Source organism: Acomys russatus, chromosome 2, assembly GCF_903995435.1.
Source record: "Acomys russatus chromosome 2, mAcoRus1.1, whole genome shotgun sequence".
In the NCBI taxonomy this organism is placed as follows: domain Eukaryota; kingdom Metazoa; phylum Chordata; class Mammalia; order Rodentia; family Muridae; genus Acomys; species Acomys russatus.
The window spans coordinates 59,088,452-59,109,017 of record NC_067138.1 but is presented as its reverse complement, the minus strand read 5'-3'; the positions used below and the strand labels follow the sequence as shown (position 1 = coordinate 59,109,017).

The following is a 20,566-nucleotide window of genomic DNA, read 5'->3' as shown; positions in this document are numbered from 1 at the left end:
ACACATACCTGAACTTTTGCACACACGCAAACACATATGCACATACAAACTTTTAGAAAACATAAAATAAAATAAAGACGCAAATTAAGAAATAATGGCCAGACATGCCCCAAATTTGTTAAAAGACAAAGATCAACAGATATAAGAAGTTGAGAAAAGAGCAAACAAAATAAACCCAAAGAAATCTGTTGAGCAAATTATATCAAACTTATGAAAACTGAAGACAAAGAAAGAAATTATGAAAGCAGCAAAGAGACATAACACTCAGCCGTAGAGAGTAGCCATTCAGAGGACATAATATTTCTCACTTGAAGCAAAAGAGGCCAGGAGACGGTGGCACACTTTTCAAGTACTGGGAAAAACCAAAACTGTCGATATATAAATCCTAGTTAAAACTCTTTCATAAAGAAAGGTCAAATAAGAGAAACTCATGAAATTTAAACAACTGAGCCATGTGCAGTGGCGCACACCTCTAATCCCAGCACTCAGGGAGGCAGAAGCAGGCAGATCTCTGTAAGTTTGAGGCCAACCTGGCCTACAAAGTGAATCCAGGAAAGCCAAGGCTACACGGAGAAACCCTGTCCAGAAAACCAAAAGAAAAAAAAAAAGGCAACTGAACAGAATCTGGGAATACAGCAGGTTATTCTCCTCACTACTTTTATGAATTATGTTTTCCTGACTGAAAAACAAAACTATAACAGTATATGTTGTGGTTATCTAGTTATGTAGAGGTAAATTAAACTTTAGGGGTGCGTGAGACAGCAGATACAGTTCAGTGGTTAAGTGTACATACTCCTCTTACAAAGGACCCAATTTTGGTTCTCAGAACCCATGCTAGGTGGCTCACAGCAGGCTGTGACCCAGTCTTCAGAGAACCAAAACTCTCCATGGACACTGAGTTCACATGCACACATATACATAACCAAAAATAAGAATAAAACAATTTTAAAATGTTTGTGTTTGTATGAGCACACATGTGGCATGTATGCATGACATGGAACACATATGGAGGTCAGAACACAATTTGTAGATGTCTATCCTTCCACCATGTAGGTTCTCAGGATCAGACATCAGACTTGGTGGCGACTGCCATTGCTCACTGAGCATCTCACCAGCACTGTAGAGGTATCTTTTTTTTTTTAAACACACTAGAATAATGATCATAACAAGCATATTATATAACAAATACTAATCTGAATATGGAGAAATAAAAATCTTCATCTACCATTAGAAGGAACATAAAAAGGTATCACCACTTTGGAAAACAATTCTTCAAGATATTAAACCCAGAGTAACAACTTGATGCAGCAAGTCCACTCTCAAATATGTACCCAAGAGAAATGAAGTATGTCCATGCAAAAGCAGGTTTAAAAATGCCCATAATAGTACTGTTCATCATAACTCCAAAGTGAAACCACAAGTAATTAGCTGATGAATAGATAAACAAAATGCTATAGGTCTATGAACGGAAATGCTCTTTAACAAAAAGAATAAGGTCAAATATATACCATGACATGGATGGACCATCAAAACATACGCTAAGTGAAAGAAGCTGGTTCAAATACCATATGTTGTATGGTTTTATTTATATGAAATGTCTGGTACAAGTGTATCTATTCAAACAGAGAGTCCATTAGCAGTTGCCTTTAACTTTAAGGAATCTGTTGGATTTGAGCTAGTCCCAGATAAGAGGTGAAAGATTACTTAGCAGAAGGTGGTAATAAAATTGTTTTAATATTAAGTATGTCACTAAATAAAACCAACCAAACAAAATTGAATGTTTTTGATTGGTAAATTGTATGCTATATGAACACTTGGGAAAAAGTTGACTACCTATAAGTTGAAATGGGATACTAAAACCATTGGATAAATAGAAAGGACAACAATGAAGAAGAAGCAAAGAAATTAGAAACAGAAGAAACACACAATAAACCGAAGATCTTAAATCCTAACAACTGCAATTATGTTGACTGTAAATGTTATATAAGCACACTGGTCAAAAGCTATGAGACAAAAAAGGGACCCAACTACATGTAAGTTATATAAAAATCCATTTGCTATATAATTACAAATGGTTAAAAGTACAATCAGAGCAAAGACCTAACCTGCAAACACTAATCAATGGAACTGAAGTAGGGTAATATCTAATATTGTAGACAACAGCAAAGACAACTACGTGGAACAAGTAGGCACTCTGTAACTATAAAAAGATCAGCAGAGTGGTGGCACACGCCTGTCATCCCAGCACTTGGAAGGCAGAGGCAGGCAGATATCTGTGAGTTCGAGGCCAGCCTGGTCTATAAAGCGAGTCCAGAACAGCCAAGGCTCCACAAAGAAACTCAGTCTCAGAAAAACAACAACAGCAACAAACAAACAAAAAAAGGAGTCAACTCAACAAAAATACATAGTAATGCTCAACGTATTAACATATAGCCTTGAACTATATAGCAAAACTGATAAATTAAAAATCTCTGATTCAAACTTGTAATGAATAACTTTAACATTCCTCTCTAAAAAATACCAACAATCTCTAAAATCAATATCTGTAAGGATAAGAAGCAAACATCATTATAAAGCAGCAAGATCCAACAAATATTTATTGCACATTATACAATGACAGTCAGGTACACCTTTAGAACACTCATACAGCATTTCCCAAATAGACCAAGAGTAAAAGAAAGGACTGTTCTTTGATGGTAATATCATAGACAAATAATAAATAATAGAGCTGTAACAGAAAATCATCAAATACTTGGGAGTTAAACAACATAGGATAATCCATGGATTAAAGAGAAAATCATTTTTGTTGTTGTTGTTGAAAATGTATTTAATTTTCCTCAAATGATCTTTGTCAAGCAATAAATAAAAACAAACATGTTTGACTCTTCTAAAAAACAAAACAAAACAAAAAGGTCCCCTACACTATGTACATCTTACAGAAATACAGGCATTATCAAATGCAGAAATGACACCAGGCAGAAAGACGGGTCTATTTACACGAGTTACCAGTATCGCATTGTTATCTTTCTGAAGTTCCTTGAATGATTCATGAACTCTGAGGAAGGATGGGGCACTGGGAAGGAGAACTTCAAAACAGACACAGACGTCCTCCACCTCTCTTGGAGACAGAGTTTAGGGAAACACACCAATACCCGGACACTACACTGAGCCCACTCCCAGTGCTCCATAAATTGGTTCCCACTCAGGGGCTGCCCCGGAGACCACCTCATCCCTCAGCCAGCTGTGGGCGGTGGGGCCACACTGATCCCGTAACAAAGCTTCCGCTGTAGCTCCTGTTTCACAAGCTAGATGTGTTAGCAAGACCTGGCCTCTGTCAGAATTTCACCACCCAGAAGCAAAGGCTTCTCCAGAACTTGCTTGCACACTTGAAAGCACCTAGGAACACTGTAACATGTTGGCGTCTGGGTCCCACCCTCACGATCCTGGTTTCTTTGGTCAAGGGTCACCTAGAGATCAGGATCTTAAAGGTTGCCAGAGGATTGTGATGAGCAACCCATAGGAACCGTTTTGTCGATACCCGAGGCTTCATGGTCATCCCCCAATCCCTTCCCCCTTGCCTCCTGCCTCTTTCTCAAGGACTCTGACTCACTTCCCATGGCTTCCCCAGCCTTACTGAAAGCCAAGCACCAGAGTATGAGGTCTCGGGTGGGAGTGGGAGGACGAAGCTGAGAGCTGCTAGCCACCAGCTCACTTGTGTAAAGAGAAAATCTTAAGGAAAGTTTTAAAACATAATTAATTATTAAATGAAAAAAATTACAGGCTTCTTCTCCTATACATATGAAAAGCTTTAAAGGATATACAAAACACTGACATTTTGCATAAAAATAGAAGAACTGTTTCAGATTGATAAACTGTGCTTCTACTTTAATATACCAAGAAGAGCAAATTTAACCAAAAACAAGGAGGAGGAAGAACATGATAGAAGTAAGAACAGAGATCAGTGAAATTAGAATGAGAAAAATAACAGAGAAAAATCAATGAACCTAAAAGCTCTTGGAAAATAAAATAAATCTGCAGTTGAAGTGCTCATTAAGAACAGACTGTACTAGATGGGGCAGTGTTGCGCTCAGTGGTAGAACACTTGCCTTGCACACATGAGGCCCCAACCTTGTAAAAGCAAAATAACAACAAAACTCAGAGAGAAAACAGATTTCCAATATAAGGAATGAAAGAAAAATTATCAGCACAGATTGAAGATAATTAGTTTGAAAGTAAGGTAATATAAATAATTTTACACCCATAAACATTTAATCTAAGAGAAATAAATAAATTCCATGGAAGATATAATCTATTAAAGGAAGATATTTTTAATGGTATTTGCAAGAGCCAGAATTCTGATTTGGCACCTGTAATGGTCTGAATAAAAAATGTCCCCCCGCAGACTCATGTACTTCAGCATTTGGTCCCTAGTTGGTTGCACTATTTGGGGTGCTATGGACCTTTTAGTATGTAGAGCTTTGCTGGGGGAAATATGTCAGTGGAGGTGGGCTTTCAGGCTTTATAGCTGGAAGTGGAGTGCTGTTGTGGTAGTGCCCACCCCCCCTCCTCGCGGGCCTAAGCTACCAGAATAAAGACTCAGGAAAGTCAAAGTATATTTACAAACATCCAGGCCATACAGCCAGGCTCTTCTCTGACTATCTCATACCTTAAGATAACCAGCTTCTATGGGTCAGAAATCTAGACATTGCTTAGCTTGGCTGGAAGATGATAAATATTTGTTGGTTTAAGCTAAGTTTGTGTTAATTTCTTAGGCAGCACTAGAAAACTCTTATAGCATGCTATCAATGAAATAAATCAACTTTAAAGTTATTCTTTCCTATAAAGCAGTACTAGGTTAATGTGCTAAAAATTCCCCCAACCAATTTTTGTACAAACATGTGTTTTTAAAATTACTATGAAACCGCAAAAATGTAAGATGAAATTTTATTTCAGGGGCTGTGGAGTATTTGTCTACTATGAAGTCCTGGGTTCCATCTATAGCAACAAGAAAAAGAATTTTTGAAAGGAAGACTAAAATTGTAGTTCTTTATACTGTATGGTTCGAAGACACAGAGCTACAGCAATGCAGACGGTGTGCTAATAGCAAGGGCTGCTACAGATCAATATGATCTATAGCAATATGAATCAATACGGCAGATCTGAGACTATTGGAAATAGACTTGCATGTATATAATTCATTGATTTTTTTTTAAACAAAGCTGCAAAGGTAAACCACAGAGCAGTATTTAAAACACATGAAGCTGGAAAAATCTGGCATTTGTAGACAAGCAAATACAATCTGGCATTTGTAGGAAAAACAAACAGAAAATCCTCCCCCTGCCACCTCCCCCCAAAAAAACCCCAAAGCCTTTCTACCAATACTTGGCTACCAGGTTCAGCAGCTAACTTATTTTACACCATTCTGGGAGTAGACTTCTAAGACCAAGGTGCCAGCAGGGTTTCCTTCTGGTGAGGGTCCTCTTCTGGGTGGCACACTGCTGACTTTTATATTTTCACACAATAAGAAGAAAAAGCTTGAGAGCTCTCTGGGGCCCCTTTGTAACAGCACTAATCTCATTCGTGAGAGTTCACCCCCAGAACCTAAATTATTTTCCAAAGGCCTCACTTCTATCATATGGGGGTTAGGATTTCAATCTATGAATTCTAGGAGGACATACATAGCACAGAAGATAAAAATTACTTCCAAATGAACCATAAATTTAAGTGTACAACGGTATAAAACTTTTACAAGTGAGCAAAGGTGAGTATCTTTGTGACCTGTGTTAAAGATTTCTGAGATATGATCCCCAAATAATCCATAAAGAAATTAGATTTCACCCTATTTAAAAACTTTGTTGTTTACAAAACATTACTAGAGAGTAAAATGGGCATAAACTGGGAGAAGATGTTTGCAAAACACGTTTCTTTTTTCTTTTTTTCTGGGTGCAGAATTTTTAAATTAAATTTTATTATTCAGATTACATCTGCAAGACATGTTTCTTATAATGCCTTTCTTCCTAGAGTAAAGAATTTCTGCATCTGAGTAGTAAGACAGATGATGAAATTAAAAATGTACAGGATGTGTGAATAGACAATTCACTCAATATGAATGTGAAAAAGCATGCCACACCATTAATACACAGGAATGTAAATCAATCTACAGTGTGACACCACTGCATCTACACTAGCATAAAACAAGTCCAAACAAACAACAACAGCAAATGCTGAGGGGAGGGAGAACTGCTGGTATGCACCGATGACAACACTGCCTGGAATGCAGACCGGTGAAGCACAGGCTGAAGACTGCCTGCTTCTTCTCACCCAAATAAACACTTTCCACAAGGCCTAAGAACCCCTTCACTTTACGCTAAGGAGAAGGAAAACCACAACAGCCAGTGTTCATACACAAACCTGTCTGTGGCTGTTCACGGTACCTTATTTCTCCTGTAAAGAGTAGAGACATCCCAGTCATTCTCCAGACAGTTAGCAAAGGGCATTACATTTACATCCTGGACTACTGCTCTGCAAGGAAAAGGAGAGGCCCAGAGGAACTCTTAAATGCTTCAGGTCAAGCAAAAGGAACCAGTTTCTTTCTTTCTTTTTTCTTTTTTTTGTTTTTGTTTTGAGACAGGGTTTCTCTGCGTAATAGTCCTGGCTGTCCTGGAACTCTCTTTGTACACCAGGCTGGCCTCGAACTTGCAGAGACCCGCCTGCCTCTGGTCACACAGAGTGGTACACTTACATGGTATTTTGGATAAAGGAAAACTGTAGGGGCAGAAAACAGACTAGGAGTTACCAAGGCCGGGGTATAGGGAGGGCTACACTAGGAGAGGCGACATGGGACCTTGAGGCATGGCAGAACTGCTCTATATCTCCAATGTCAGTATGTGTGGTTTTGATTAGATACTTATATTTATAAAAAAATTAAAATAATTGTATACAAAGGGGAGGCATACTGTATTATATGCCTTTAGACTTAAAACCAACAACAATAAAAGAGCCATAGCTTCTTTAATGTACTTTCAGTGAAAAAATGTGTTGCTTTTGCCACAGGTAATGGTCATGACTAGGTATTTCTATGCAGGCTGAGAGGAGCTGCATACACACTGTGCGCAAGGGAAGCCAGTTGCTTGTAAGGTGACTTGGCCTGAACTCCACTGATGGAAGAGGCACTGACCAGATGAAATGTTTTATTTGAGGAAACAGCAATGTGAGATAAAGAGAACACGGTACTTCTGCCCAGGCTGTTTGGTGACTGAATTTAAGCTATTGTGATAGATTTTTAAAATATGGTTTTATTTTTTGAGATTATAGTATAATTACGTCCTTTCCCCTTGCGCTTCCTCTCTTCAAACCTTCCCTTGTGCCTTATATCTTGCGCTCTCTCTCAAATCCATAGTCCCTTTTCCTTTAAGAGTGCGTATACGTGCATGTGTGCGTGTGTCTGTGCATCCCTGTGTGTGTGTGTGTGTGTGTGTGTGTGTGTGTGTGTGTGTTATGTTTCCTAAATATATAAATGCAACCTGCTTGCTCCAGATAATGTTACCCTTATGTATATGTTTTAGGGCTGATCAGTTTTACTGGCTAACCAGTTGGGGTGGTGTTCCCTGGGAGGACTATTTCTTCCCCTTTCAGCATTCCCTGGTTGCCTGTAGTTCTTTGTTTATGGTCCAGGACTTGTTAGCGTTCTCCTTCCACTACTGTGTTAGTTTTTAGGAATATTTAAGCACATATTCTAATCCTGGATGTACTAGGACCCAGAGGACTAACAGTTTCTTAGATGATTTACTGTTTTCATGTGCGTTAGTAACAAAACAAAGAGGTCAGTGCTTGAAATTTAAATACAAATAAATACAGTCAGGCTATGTATGTTTCTTAGAGGAGGCGATTGTCTTTTTTATAGCCTTCATTTTGAAGATGAAAGTAAGTTTTACATTTGAGTCAACATATCTGAAAACACAAGTATCTATGAAAAAGGCATGTTAGTAGTCCAACAATGCTAGCTCTTTTCTCCATGAGGGCTTTCAATAATGAATCCAGAAGATTCCCCAGAACTGCCACTTTATTTATAGGTAAAGTCTTATTTAAACCCAACCCACTACAGACCTAAACCATAAGGTAAGTAAGCAAGATTATTTTATTGGTGTAAACATTTGGGCATCAAGGTAATACATATAAAGAATATGCTGTAGCAAGGCTAGTTTTGAGATGTCTTTCATGAGAAAGGGGCATTATACAGGCATTTTATTTGCTTGGATTCCATAAAGACAGTTGCATTCAGATGACAATGCTTATAATATCATAATTCCTCTTAAAGTGTGATTTCCCCCTTAGGAGCTCAAGAAAGCAAGCTTAACCAGGAATTGTGGTCACCAGAATAAATGAAGAAAATCAAGGGCATAATCCTAATTGATTAGGCTCCTCAGAGTCAATGTGAAGCCAGCACCATGGGGTAACACATTACTCTGCTACCTAGGAGAGAATTCTCCAGGCTTCTGGTTGCCTCCTCCTCTTCTCCTGTGATACACAGAAACTTTGCACTTGACTTCAATCCCTAACAGACTTTGCTTTTGTTTAACTAGTAGTTATACTTCCCAAAAGGGAAGTTTTAATTGGGTTATGCCACCACCACTCAATATGGTGTGCCTTTGATGCAAATTTATCTATTTGAGGAAACTGAAAGTATACATCCCCTATTCACTATTAGAAAACAACATCTTGTGGGTCTTGCCTTGGCTCACTTGGGGGTGGGGTAGGATGGGGCACATATAATGACTTTCTGGCTAGTTTCTGAATAATGAGAATACTATGGAGTTCAAGAGGCTTGGGACCCAAAGTACCCGAAAGAGAGCTTTATTTATTTATCTTAATCTCTTTCTATTTTCTTCAATTATAACATTAGCTAATACTTGTGAAGTCCATGTAATAATATTTTGGAGACATTTTGGTGCCTGGGAATTTTAAGTAACATCAACATGTTGATACAGAGGTGGGGCTTATGAGAGAGGCTGGCACTCTCAGGGACAGCTAACACAGAAGCAGCTGGCTAGCGTGCCTTGTGATTTTAATTATTCTGGCAGCTGTGGAGAGGGCTTCTCTTCCATGACCAAGTGGGGCTTGCTTCGCTGGGGATGGCATTCTGCAGTGTCTGAGTACAGCTCGGAAGGCTAAGTGGAACTGTGTCAGAAAGTCTCTTCTCTCTCTCACTCTGTCATTGCAAGGCCATTTGAAGCAGCCGACTCCAAGTGGCTAATGGTCTATGAGAAAAATTGAACTGCAGCTCTAACGAAAAGGAATGCCATCACTAGCAGCGACAGGTGTGCCAATCCACAACCACTGTATCCCGACACTGCCCTGCACAAATAAGCAAGACTCTCCACTGGTACCCTGCCGTTGTTCTAACGTGTCATCTCCACATGACATTGCAGGTGTAGTTCATTCGCTTTCACTTCTTTCCTCACCCTTTCATAATGTCACAGTCCTGGGAAGGCATTCGCTGTCACTGAGGGTATGCCAGGGCTTCAAAATACTTCAAAGAATCAGTTTTCTATTATAATTATTACAAACATCTTAAAGATCACTTGCACCCATGACTACTTTAGAATTACCACATCAGACCTGTCACTGTTGAATATGTTCCAAAAGTTAGGCTATTGCTGTATTGTAATATTAAAATATGCAATAACTATGTCAATTTATTGGCTTTCCTTTGGAATCCCTTATTTTAGACTTATTTTTTTTCTGGGACTAGGTCTATAAGCTTTACCACATTGCCAAATAAGTCTATAGCCCATTGTGCGTATGCACACAGGCATGTCTGGCTCCCAGCCCTCCCCCATACACAACGTTAAGACAAATTCAGTCTAGGTAACCATTCAGTTCATCAGCTGAGGTCCAAGGTTACTCACGTCTTTCTTTCTTAGTCTCTACACTGAACTATGGAAGTGCATGTGTGTGTAGAAACATGTACCCATATGCTGAAGTCCCAGAGGTTATGAGGCAGAAGGCTGGATTCTAGAATCAAACTTCCTGGCTGCACTATCTGTTTTGCTACATATAGGATGTATTATTTAACCTCTCTGTTGCTTCACCTACAAAATAACTAATAAGAGTGCCCATGTGCTCGCTTCGGCAGCACATATACTAAAATTGGAACGATACAGAAAAGATTAGCATGGCCCCTGCGCAAGGATGACACGCAAATTCGTGAAGCGTTCCATATTTTAAAAAAAGAGTGCCCAAATCTTTGAATGTATTACTAACTTTGTTGATGCGTTGCAAAAAACACGTAACTGATACATAAACATGACTTTATGAAGGGTAGCTAACTTTATTACTAATACTAGCAAGTATAATCATGTACATAGTCATCCTTTGGTGTCCAGGGGCAACCAGTTCTGGGGCCTCCAGTTACTAACATCTGTAGATGTTCAAATCCTCTATAAACACACAGTACTGACATATAACCACACATGTTCTTCCATATATTGTAACTGTCTCTAGATTACTTATAATACCTAATACAATGTAAATGTTACCATCATTTTAGAATACTGTCTAGAGAAAAAAAAACAGTAAGAGTCTGGACATTGTCCAGCATAGACAAGTTTCCACCCCCCCCCCAATATCTACAATCTTCAATTAGTTGAATCTGTACCTGTGTAGCTCATGACATAGAGGGCCAACTGTACCTTAATAATCGCATTATAAACTATAAATTATTAACTATTTTATGTTATGATCACTTTATATTTTATAAAATATTTTATTTAATATTGAAGGTGCAGGAAGGAATACTTAAAATAGTACCTGGACTCTGCCACTTACAGGGCTCAGTCCATACCTAACTCCTTCAGAGATACAAAGCAGGGAGATGATTCAGAGAAATTATGCTTGCTCAGAAGGTGTATGGTGTGATACCAGCTGTAGCTGGGCCAGTGAGATGGGTCAGTAATCTAGGAAGTGGGAAATGCAAAAGCATCCATGCCAGGCATTGTGTTCAGTGCAACAGCAAGGAATGCTACTAAAAAGATGTCTCATTCAGAGAGGGCCTCTTCAGCCCTCCTCCAGGACAATGGGCAGCTCAGGAAGTGTTCGATTTAATTAGTTGTGTAAGTTGAAAGAGACAGTCATCCGTTTCCATGGAGTCAAACACATCATTGGCATACTTCTCCATGGAAACAGAGACGGGAAAACAGAAAATGCTGAAGTGAATGAAGCCACTGAGCAGTTGGTGAACAAAGATCCAAGAAAAGTAATTTACCAGTAGTCTTATGACACTAGCTTAGGAAAGAGAAATAGCACATTTGCAGCATTCATCAAACATGTGGTGAATAAAAAGATGTTTAAAATAGACTGAAATTTAAGATGAAACAGAATGGATATGTTACCATGAACATATACAAGTTGGGAAATGCCGCAGAATAAAGGTGTGGCTGTAGGAACAGAAAACACCACGGCACAATGCCTAGAAGACCAGCAGCATCACTCATGCAGTAATGTGCTAGGTGTTCCTTGGCCAAGGTGATAAATTTATTAGCTTTATACTTGTTGCGTGGTATGTCTTTTAATTTTTACAACACATACCTATAATCCCAGTACTTAGGGAGGCATAGGCAGGCAGTTCACTGTGAGTTCAAGGCCAGCCTAGTCTACAAAACAAATCCAGGACAGCCAAGGCTACACAGAGAAACCCAGATGATGATGATGATGATGATGATGATGATGATAATAATAATAATAATAATAATAATAATAATAATAATAATAATAATTTTCAAGTTTTACAATAAAATGTTTAATTTATGTGCATGAACTAGTGTGCATATAACAACCTACCACACATTTTATTTTCTTTAGAAGGTTGTATTTTTCATTAAAATAATGAACCCGTTTTATATGCTTCTTTTTTCTTGTGGCATTCTGACTCAAAATTCTTCTCCCCTTAGGGAATTCTGTATCAATCTGTCTCTCAATTCAATTTAATTCAACTTAATTCACTTTTAGTCCTCGTTCTCAAGTTAATCACAGAATACTGGGGAGGAAAGATAATTAAATAAGTTATAATATCTACTCATTTCTTCAGCAAATATTTCTCACATGCCTACTATGTGTCAAGTACTGTGCTAGATATGATAATGAACTAAATAGTCTGGTCTCGCAGAAGTCACGAGATCATGAGGACAGGAAAGACATTCAAATGGTCATCCACACAACTGCAGTTACATACTCTGTGAAGGGCGCCTACGGAGCGCCAGGAGAGAATACAATGAGGGGACTGAACTGAGACTGGCTGGAGCTGTTCTCGCTGAAGAAATAGCTGTATGGTACAGAGCACGAAGGTGGCTGACAGGCGAAAGCCCTGAGATGGGAAAGGGCTTGGCAGAATGGACAAGTGAAAGGAAACAAGTTTTCCTAGGAAACAAGTTGTGCAAGGTGAGGCTGGAGGGGCAAGTAGGTACAAGCGATCTTTTAAATGTTCTAAGCATAAAGACAAGAAATTAAAGAGTTTATAAGCCAGGACAGAGTGTATGCATACAGACTTTGTTTTTTTTTGTTTGTTTGTTTGTTTGTTTTTGTTTTTGTTTTCAGCTCAAGAGAGCGGAAACATTCAGTGAAAAATTAAAAAGGGCAAAACAACAGTATGATTATTATAAAGTCAAGATGGCGTAGGGGTATTACATGTATTCATATGTGCAAAATCCAAGCACTGACTCTCAGAGAAGGAAAAGGAGGAAAGAGAGAGAAAAGGAGGTACTGCAGGAGCAGGCCTAAAATCCCAGCCTGGAGGAGGTAGATACCAGGGGTTCAATGTCAGGCTCAGCTACAGTGGGAGTTTGAGGTTCGCCTGGGCTAAATGAGACACTGTCTCAAACAAGATAATAAACAACTGTTGGGGTTCTGCCAATGGACTGCTCTTTAACTTAGATGGAGGTTACATGGGTATTTGCTTTGTAATTCTTTGCTAAGTTGTACATATAAGTTTTATGTTTCTACCGGTCTCAAAATAAGAGGCATATACTTTTGCTGTGATTTTAGATATTACTGTGCAAGATGAGGAAGTTCCTATTTAATGTTTCCAGTTTCTCTAGGGATCATACAGGATTATCTGAGAGAAGAAGGAGGAAATATAAGGAGCCGAGGTCTCAGCAATCAAGGAAAGTACCAAGCATTCACAGTGGAGAGTTAGCACGGCAGAGTTAACCGGAGTGTGATTATTTGAAGCAGGATCATGAATAGGCATATTATCAACTTTTAAGCTATGTCTGACTGCTCTGCAGTTGCCAAGAGTACATAACGTCAGTCCATCCAGATCTGAAAGTATCACAGCCAGATGAAACAAAAATGTGAGCAACAAAGTGAATTTTCCCAGGAGAAAGCTGTAATAGCAGACATATAATCAAGGCTGAATAAGGAGAGAGAGAGAGAGAGAGAGAGAGAGAGAGAGAAACTGGTGGTTAAAAGCTAGAGAAGATAAAGGGTTGGAAGGCTCAGGGAGGAGGGGCAACTACTGTTTCTCATTAGTAAGTGTGCTTAAGTGACTTAGCTCAATGACAGCATTCAAATGAGTGACCCAGGAGGAACTGTGGCTGCAGGGAGCTCAGGTGAAGTGAGGATAATGCCTGACAGAGGGAGAGAAATAGTGCAGCGTATACAAAACTGAGGCAATTTATTTTATTCTTAAAGAAGACGAGTTTGTTCAGTAGAGAACAAAGCAAATTGGTAGCAGGGGAGAAACAGCTAGGAAATAGAAAGTATAGAGAAACGCACCAAAGAACAGAGACACCCTGGAGATTTGTCAGGGGTTAGAAGTCACAGGTGAGCTCATGGAAAAGTGGGAATGTAAGACGAGAAGGTTCTAAACGAAGGTTCAAGTTGTTCTGAATTTACTGCCAAGTAATCAGTCGTGTCGTCATCGAACACCAGCATGTATAAACATTACAGATAATGTGTATTTCATTTTATTTGTGGTTGGGGGGGTTGATAATTCTGGGAAATTTTTAGCCATTTTGGCTTTAATTCTGTACAATATTCATTTTGTTCTTTCTAGAACTTCCACATTAGACTTCTAAATCATAAATTCATATGAATTACAGAGAAGTACACTGAATAATTTTAAATCATCAACAGCTACTTATAGCTGGGTGTGGTGATGCATGCCTTTAATCCCAGTACTCAGGAGACAGAGGCATGTGGACTTCTGAGTTTGAGGCCAGCCTGGTCTACAAAGTGAGTTCTAGGACAGCTAAGGCTACACAGAGAAACTCTGTCTCCAAAAAAAAAATTTATAAACTTAATATTTTGAATATATTTTATAGTAAATTTGTCAAGTAATCTTCACCTCATCCTAATCCATGTTCGGAACCTTCAGGATTTAATTTCTTTCTTGTCCACATACTGGAATAAAATATCACTACTAATATATTTTCTTTAAAATGTTTAATTATATTGAAAATTTCAATGATCAAGAAACTCCCTTAGGACAGAGCTGTTTTTCTTAGTTTGCATTCCTTTGGTATTTATGTAGGAACCATGTGCATGTAGAAGGCAGAAGTCAGCGCCGGGTGTCATCTTCAATGGCGCTCTACCTTACTCCTTAAGCAAAATTACATTTGTGTGCTCATTTTGTGTTTGAGGGTACGTGCATGTATATATATATGTGTGTGTGTGTGTTCATGTTATGGTGCCCATGTGGCAGTCAGAGGACAACTTGCACGAGTTGGTTCTCTCCTTCCACCAGTAGGGTCTCACAAGTCCAATTCAAGTAGTCACGCTCGGCAGCAAGTGCCTTTACTTGCTGAGCGACATTCCGGGCACTGAACCTTGAGCTTGCCAATTCAGCCTGGCTGACCAGTCGTGAGCTGCAGAGAGCCTCCTGTCCGTCTCAGGTCAGCACTGGTGTGTTCCAGATGCACCACACTGGCTTTTGCATGGTGCTAGGGATCTGAACTCAGGTCCTCATGCTGGCGCGACAGACACTTTACTGAACAAATCATGTCCCCGACCAACTATAGCATCTTATTTACAGGGGAGCACTTACCAGCAACGAGTCTCTGAAGGGCACCTTTGTCTCCATTAACTGCGGCGGCATGAACCTGAGATACTAGCGGGGACCCAGTCGAGGGCACGTTCTCTGATATGTTCATAGTTTTCTCCACAACTCGAGTGACCTGTAACAGTGATCGGAACAATGAGTACAAGTGGAAAACACTTCTAACACCTGTCTTATCCGTGCCAAATAGGTAGCTTATAAACAAGATTTATTATAGACATTTAAATAGGACTTTAAAACTCCCATGGTGGATTACAACCATCTATAATGTGATCTAATATTCTCTTCTGGCATCAGGCATACATACAGGCAGAGCACTATATACATAATAAATAAATAAAAATATTTAAAAAAAAACCTCACTCCTACTTCTACAACTGCTGTGGCATGGCAAATCAGATGGCTTTTGTGCAAGTTGCTTAACTGTAGAACGAGAGAATTTAGAGATCTTTAGAGATCTTTCTCAAGGGAATGAGAAAAGAAGACCTTTATATTAGGCACAGAGTTTAAACGTCTCATGACTTCTAAGATTAATAATACAGGTAATGTGATTCCACACAATACTTGTTGAGATCAGACTGTGTCCTGCTTTAAGTTACTCCGTGTTGTGTAAAACAGTGGCTTTTCAGCCCATGCCTCGCCCTGAGAGACTCCACTTTATTGGCAGCTTCTAAACTGCTTTGAGATAGATGGTGACTGTGCTCCTGGGTGGAAGTAAATACCAGCTCCTGCCCAGCACCACCCATGCAGCACAGACTGGTAAATGACTTACTCCTGAGAGGACAGAGGGTGCCATCTGATAAACTTCACAGGGTGTGTTGAGACCATGGAAGCATACGAGCATATCAAAATCATACCAAGGAAGCCAGCTCCAAGGACTTACTGGACACACCAGACCAAGGATGGGTTGTCTCACGTGGACCCCATGGAGTGGAAGACCCCTAGCAATGCCCCCACTAAGCCATCTTCTGAGACCTAGTGTGTGCATCAGGGACTGGCAGGTAGAGCTCTCAACTCTCTTTGAAGCTTTAGCTTAGCTGGGTCCCTGGCTATTGACTTGGCCTGCTATCTGCCCATCCACCTGCTTGCCTGTCTGGACCTGAACTCACAGTTCTTGTTCTAATCTGGTTCTGCCCTCTCTTGTCTCTACAGCTGACTACATCTTTGCCCTCCACCCTGATTCGCTTGTGGTCTGATTTGAACAGCAACAGCTTGCTTTCTGTGGCTAGTATGGGGTTGTTACTTATTAAGACAGACTCTACTTGATTTTTTTTTTAATCAGTCTATTTCTTTTCTTTCTTTCTTTTGATTTTTTGAGACAGGGTTTCTCTGTGTAGCCTTGGCTGTCCTTGAACTCACAGAAATCCACCTGCCTCTGCCTCCTAAGTGCTGGGATTAAAAGTGTGCACCACCACTACCCAGCTATCTGCCCACTTCTTAAAGCTCTTGCACTCTGTCATAACTTCTTTGAATTGTACTCCTTCTGTAACTCACATACATGCATATTTACTGTGTGCCATTTGATATGAGAGTTAATACTAGTAATTGAGATTGGAATAATCAGCAGTTGCTTTGGCCAGGTTACCAAAGTAGGTGGGATTATTTAGCAAAAGGCTACCATTGAAGCCATTATGACTTGTGAATTGTCACCCACCAAAATCTGACATTATAGAAAGACAAAACATGCTTGCCTATGTTTCTGACCTAGCTCTTTCACAACTGACAGGATTGCCGAATTATTCTAATTTAGAAAATACTAAGTTATGGCAAAGGTTAGCTTTTAATTTCTTTAATTTTCTGACACTGTGAGTTAACATGCTGGCAAACAAAACAAAACAAAAACCAAGCCAAAACAAAACAAACAAACAAAAAAAACCCCAAAAACCAAAAACCCATGGAGGACAGTGTTGTGAGACACTTCAGTTTGTCTGAGCATGTCTGTCATGTTAGAACAAAGAGTGTCATATGTAGGATTGTATCAAAGTCATTTGAGAGAAAGTACAAAACAAGGATTGAAGTAAAACACACTAGGAGACTACATTTGAGTTCTAGTCCAGTTGTGTTAATGATCATCAGTGTGTCTTTAGACTACCTCAGCTCTTTAGCTTTTAGTTAAATATGAAAAATTAAAAGGGTTGACTATGTTTCTTTACTTAACAAGTGGAGTGCCAACTATTCTAGGCATTGTTCTGAATTCTAAAACATCATTTTGGATCCAAAGTGAACGGAGTTTTAGGCATGCCAGACCACAGAAAGTTTTATTGAATACTTTGAAACTGTTAAAATAGTTATATCTATCTCTATAATAGTTATATGTGCTTAACCTTAATTTTAGCAGTTAGCGCAACCATAGGCATGCAGCTGGTGCTAAGTGAAAGTCTACTGAATGAAATGTCACAGGGCGAGGTACTAAGTCCAAAGGGGAAGTCAGATCAAAGTTTAACTTCAGGGTGTAATGAGTTCTTTACCCCCTCCCTTTCTTTTTCTAAGACAGGGCCTTGACATTTAAAAATTAGGCTGGCTGGGAACTTATTATGTAGCCCAGGCTGGCCTTAAACTCCTGATCCTTCCATCTCAGCCTCCCATGTGCTGGGAGTACAGGCATGCACCACTACAGTCAATCCTACTGTTAATCAATTTTTAATTTAAATAAACTTGGGTTCTGTCAGACAATGAGATGAGTAGTACACTTATTGGTAGTACACTTATCAGACCACTGCATTAGGATTTAAGAGTTTTGGCTCCACTACACTTTAATTTTGTCACCTAGGGAAAGCCATTCCTCTAGGGTTCTTTTAAACAAAAACGCTATTTTCCTTGCTGCTCTCCTCTCCCATAAATATATTTTTTATAGAATGAAATCAAAGCCACTTTGTTAGTGCTATAAAGTGTAAATGTATCATCATCATTAAATAATTATAAAATAAGTCTGTGCAATAAACGCTCTAATTATTATTATGCAAAAGTAGTGGTGCTGAGCTCACACACAAAGAAAAAGCAATCTGGTTAGGATGAAAGAGCTGGTGATTGTGACAGATATCAGGGGACTCAAATGTCAAACCTGGTGTCACTTGAGATGGCACTCCAGAAAGAGAAAGGGTAAGGCAGCGGGAAAGCTGAAGCAGAGGCTGGGAGTAAGGAGAGCCACACAGGCAGAATGACTCCTGGGTTCTAGGTAGTGATGGTGTGGGCTAACCTTCCAGGCATATGGACCCGGCTGGGTATTCACAGAAGATTCTGGAAAGCTATCAGACACCAGGTTAAAATCCTTTATTACTTGTTTAATTCGTAATTGTACTGTAAGAAGTCATAGCCACTTTGGCGCTGCTCTTTGGAGTTTACAGCATGCTTTCCCATCCCTTCTCTCTTCCTTTCACGGACCCTCAGAAGGAACCCTGGCTAAGCCATTGACTGAAGCCCAAGCTCCAATGGTGGTTCTCCTTATATAACAGAGGAAGTAGTGCGGAAAGAAGAGGCAGCAGCTTGGAGGCCAGGGATGGAGGCTCGGGCCACACCTTAGAGCAGGCGGGCCAAGAATCTGAGCAGCGGCCGGGGCGGTACTCGCCATCCTACCCGAGCCGCCCATGCAGGACCGTTCCCTACTCACCCTTGCCTCCAGGACTGACGTCCCAGGGCCACACCAGGAGGCACGACCCCCCAACACGGGGCCGCCCCTCCCGCCAAGTCAGGCTACTGCAACCGCAGAGATAGACCCCAGGACACCAAAACCCGGGAGCCCTGAAGAAGTAGCCCGAGGCGCTCGGCCGCACAGCCCTCTGGGAATTGTAGTTCCCATCCCCGGAGCAGCCGTGGTACGCGGGCCCCTTCCAATCCCGAAGAGCCCCGCGCGCAGATTGCTCCAGTGTCCCGGGCCCAAGGCCTATTGGGAAAGAGAGTTCCAACTCTCCGTTCCGTGGTCAGTGAGCGACAGATGGGACTACACTTCCCGACGTGCTTAGAGGTGGGCAGGACCCGGAAGTGAGGGCGTGAGCGGCCTCTCTGGAAGTTGTCCCGAGTGTTCGCCGCTGGAGCTCCGGGTCGAGAGGACGAGGTGCCGCAGCCGCCGGCTCCCGGAGCCCAGCCCTTTCCTAGCCTGGTCCAGTCCCAGCTGCCACCTCCTGACCCCGCCGTGGACCCCTATTGTTACCATGAATCCTGCCGTCTTCCTATCTTTACCAGACCTCAGATGCTCCTTGCTGCTCCTGGTGAGTGTATGTGGGGGGATGACAAACCCTCCGACTGTGTCCCTGACCGCCTCCCGCCCTACGCGAGGGGGAAACCGTGCTGCCTGTGCTTACCTCGACTCTCCTCCGCTGCTGAGGCGTGCACCCCCTGGCGAGGCGTGCACCCCCTGGCGCTGCCTTCACTTTCTCCCGTTCTTTTGGCTTCTTACGCCCGCGGGTCCACGAGGCCTGCGAAACCACCGTCTGGGGTTGGGACGTGCAAATAGGAGATTCGCCTTGGGGGTGTGTGTGATACGTGGGAGGTCACAGCCGAGGCCCCCGGAGTTCAATTTCCGTTTTGTGGGTGTGAGGATCTGCTTGGGGCACCAGAATCCTAAGGGACCCAGTACACACATAGTGTTTCCTTCCACACTGGGAGGGTGTGAAGTCGACAGGTGCTGGGGTCATGTGAATCTCCCTGGATCCTAGAAACTCTCTGGATCCTCGAAACAGGCTGGCAAAGCCCTGTTGTGGCTTCATGTGATTGGTTGGAAACCCGGAACTGGAGACTGGTTTGGTGTCTACTGGGAGAATAGGAATTTTAAAAGGTGGAGGGTGTGATTATCTGACAGGCTCTTCTAGGGCCTCTTGCAAGGCCTGTTGCAACCTCTTCTCTCTCTCTCTCACTGAAGCATACATGTGTACATATATGTTGTCAGTGCTCTTGACTTGAGAATAACTACCTCTCCTGCATACATATGTGCTTAGTACTTGCCAATCTGCCCGGCATCATCCCATCTTAGAAAGGGATCCCTTCTTCCTCCGTCTTGAATGTGCGATTTACGTGGCCTCTGCTTAAGGTCAAATTGAGACAAAAGTGAAGGCCTAATTTCCATATGGGAAAATGAGAGGTTAACTGGGCTTTTATGACAGTGTTTGAGACTACTTGAATTGTGGTTGATTCTTAGAAAGCTAAGATTAGCACCATTGAATATAAATTACTTTCTTCACAGCTTAAGAATAATAATAAACTTGCAAGAAGCTGTATAGTTGGTTACAGGCAAAACTAAGTCTAGAAATAGAGTTCTTAATTTGTAGTTCATATTCCACCGTATCTCTTGACAAGTTTAACGTTTGTGTTTAAAATACTTTTCAATCTTATTATGACTTGAAAGCCATTTGAAAAAGCTATATATAATACTTCTTTTCAAAATAAAATCGTGTAAACTAAATGAAATGGAAATTCTTCTGAAGGCTAAAGTGTATAAATAAGGCAGCATATAATGTCTTATTAGCATTTGTAAATATACAGCAGTAAATTGCTTCTTTATAAAGACACCCGTTTTGTGTG

At 40.8% G+C, this 20,566-nt stretch overlaps 2 protein-coding genes and 1 non-coding gene across 3 annotated transcripts in view; 2 read left to right on the top strand and 1 right to left on the bottom strand.

Moving 5' to 3' along the window:
* The window catches only part of Invs (inversin), a 160,494-nt gene extending 141,715 nt beyond the window's left edge, over positions 1-18,779 (bottom strand). Inside the window, exons 1-2 of the mRNA XM_051161901.1 lie at positions 18,660-18,779; positions 15,041-15,170 (exon numbers count right to left, since the gene is read on the bottom strand). Of these exons, the coding sequence (XP_051017858.1) occupies positions 15,041-15,146 (106 nt within the window). The 5' untranslated portion in view covers positions 15,147-15,170; positions 18,660-18,779. The remainder of the gene's footprint in view (positions 1-15,040; positions 15,171-18,659) is intronic.
* On the top strand, positions 10,120-10,226 carry LOC127208118 (U6 spliceosomal RNA). The gene has a single exon (XR_007833064.1). It is a non-coding gene; the product is annotated as a U6 spliceosomal RNA (small nuclear RNA).
* A 251-nt stretch (positions 18,780-19,030) lies between the features above and the next one.
* Positions 19,031-20,566, top strand: part of Erp44 (endoplasmic reticulum protein 44) — a 90,510-nt gene continuing 88,974 nt past the window's right edge. The window contains exon 1 of the mRNA XM_051161894.1: positions 19,031-19,257. Within this exon, the coding sequence (XP_051017851.1) occupies positions 19,201-19,257 (57 nt within the window). The 5' untranslated portion in view covers positions 19,031-19,200. The remainder of the gene's footprint in view (positions 19,258-20,566) is intronic.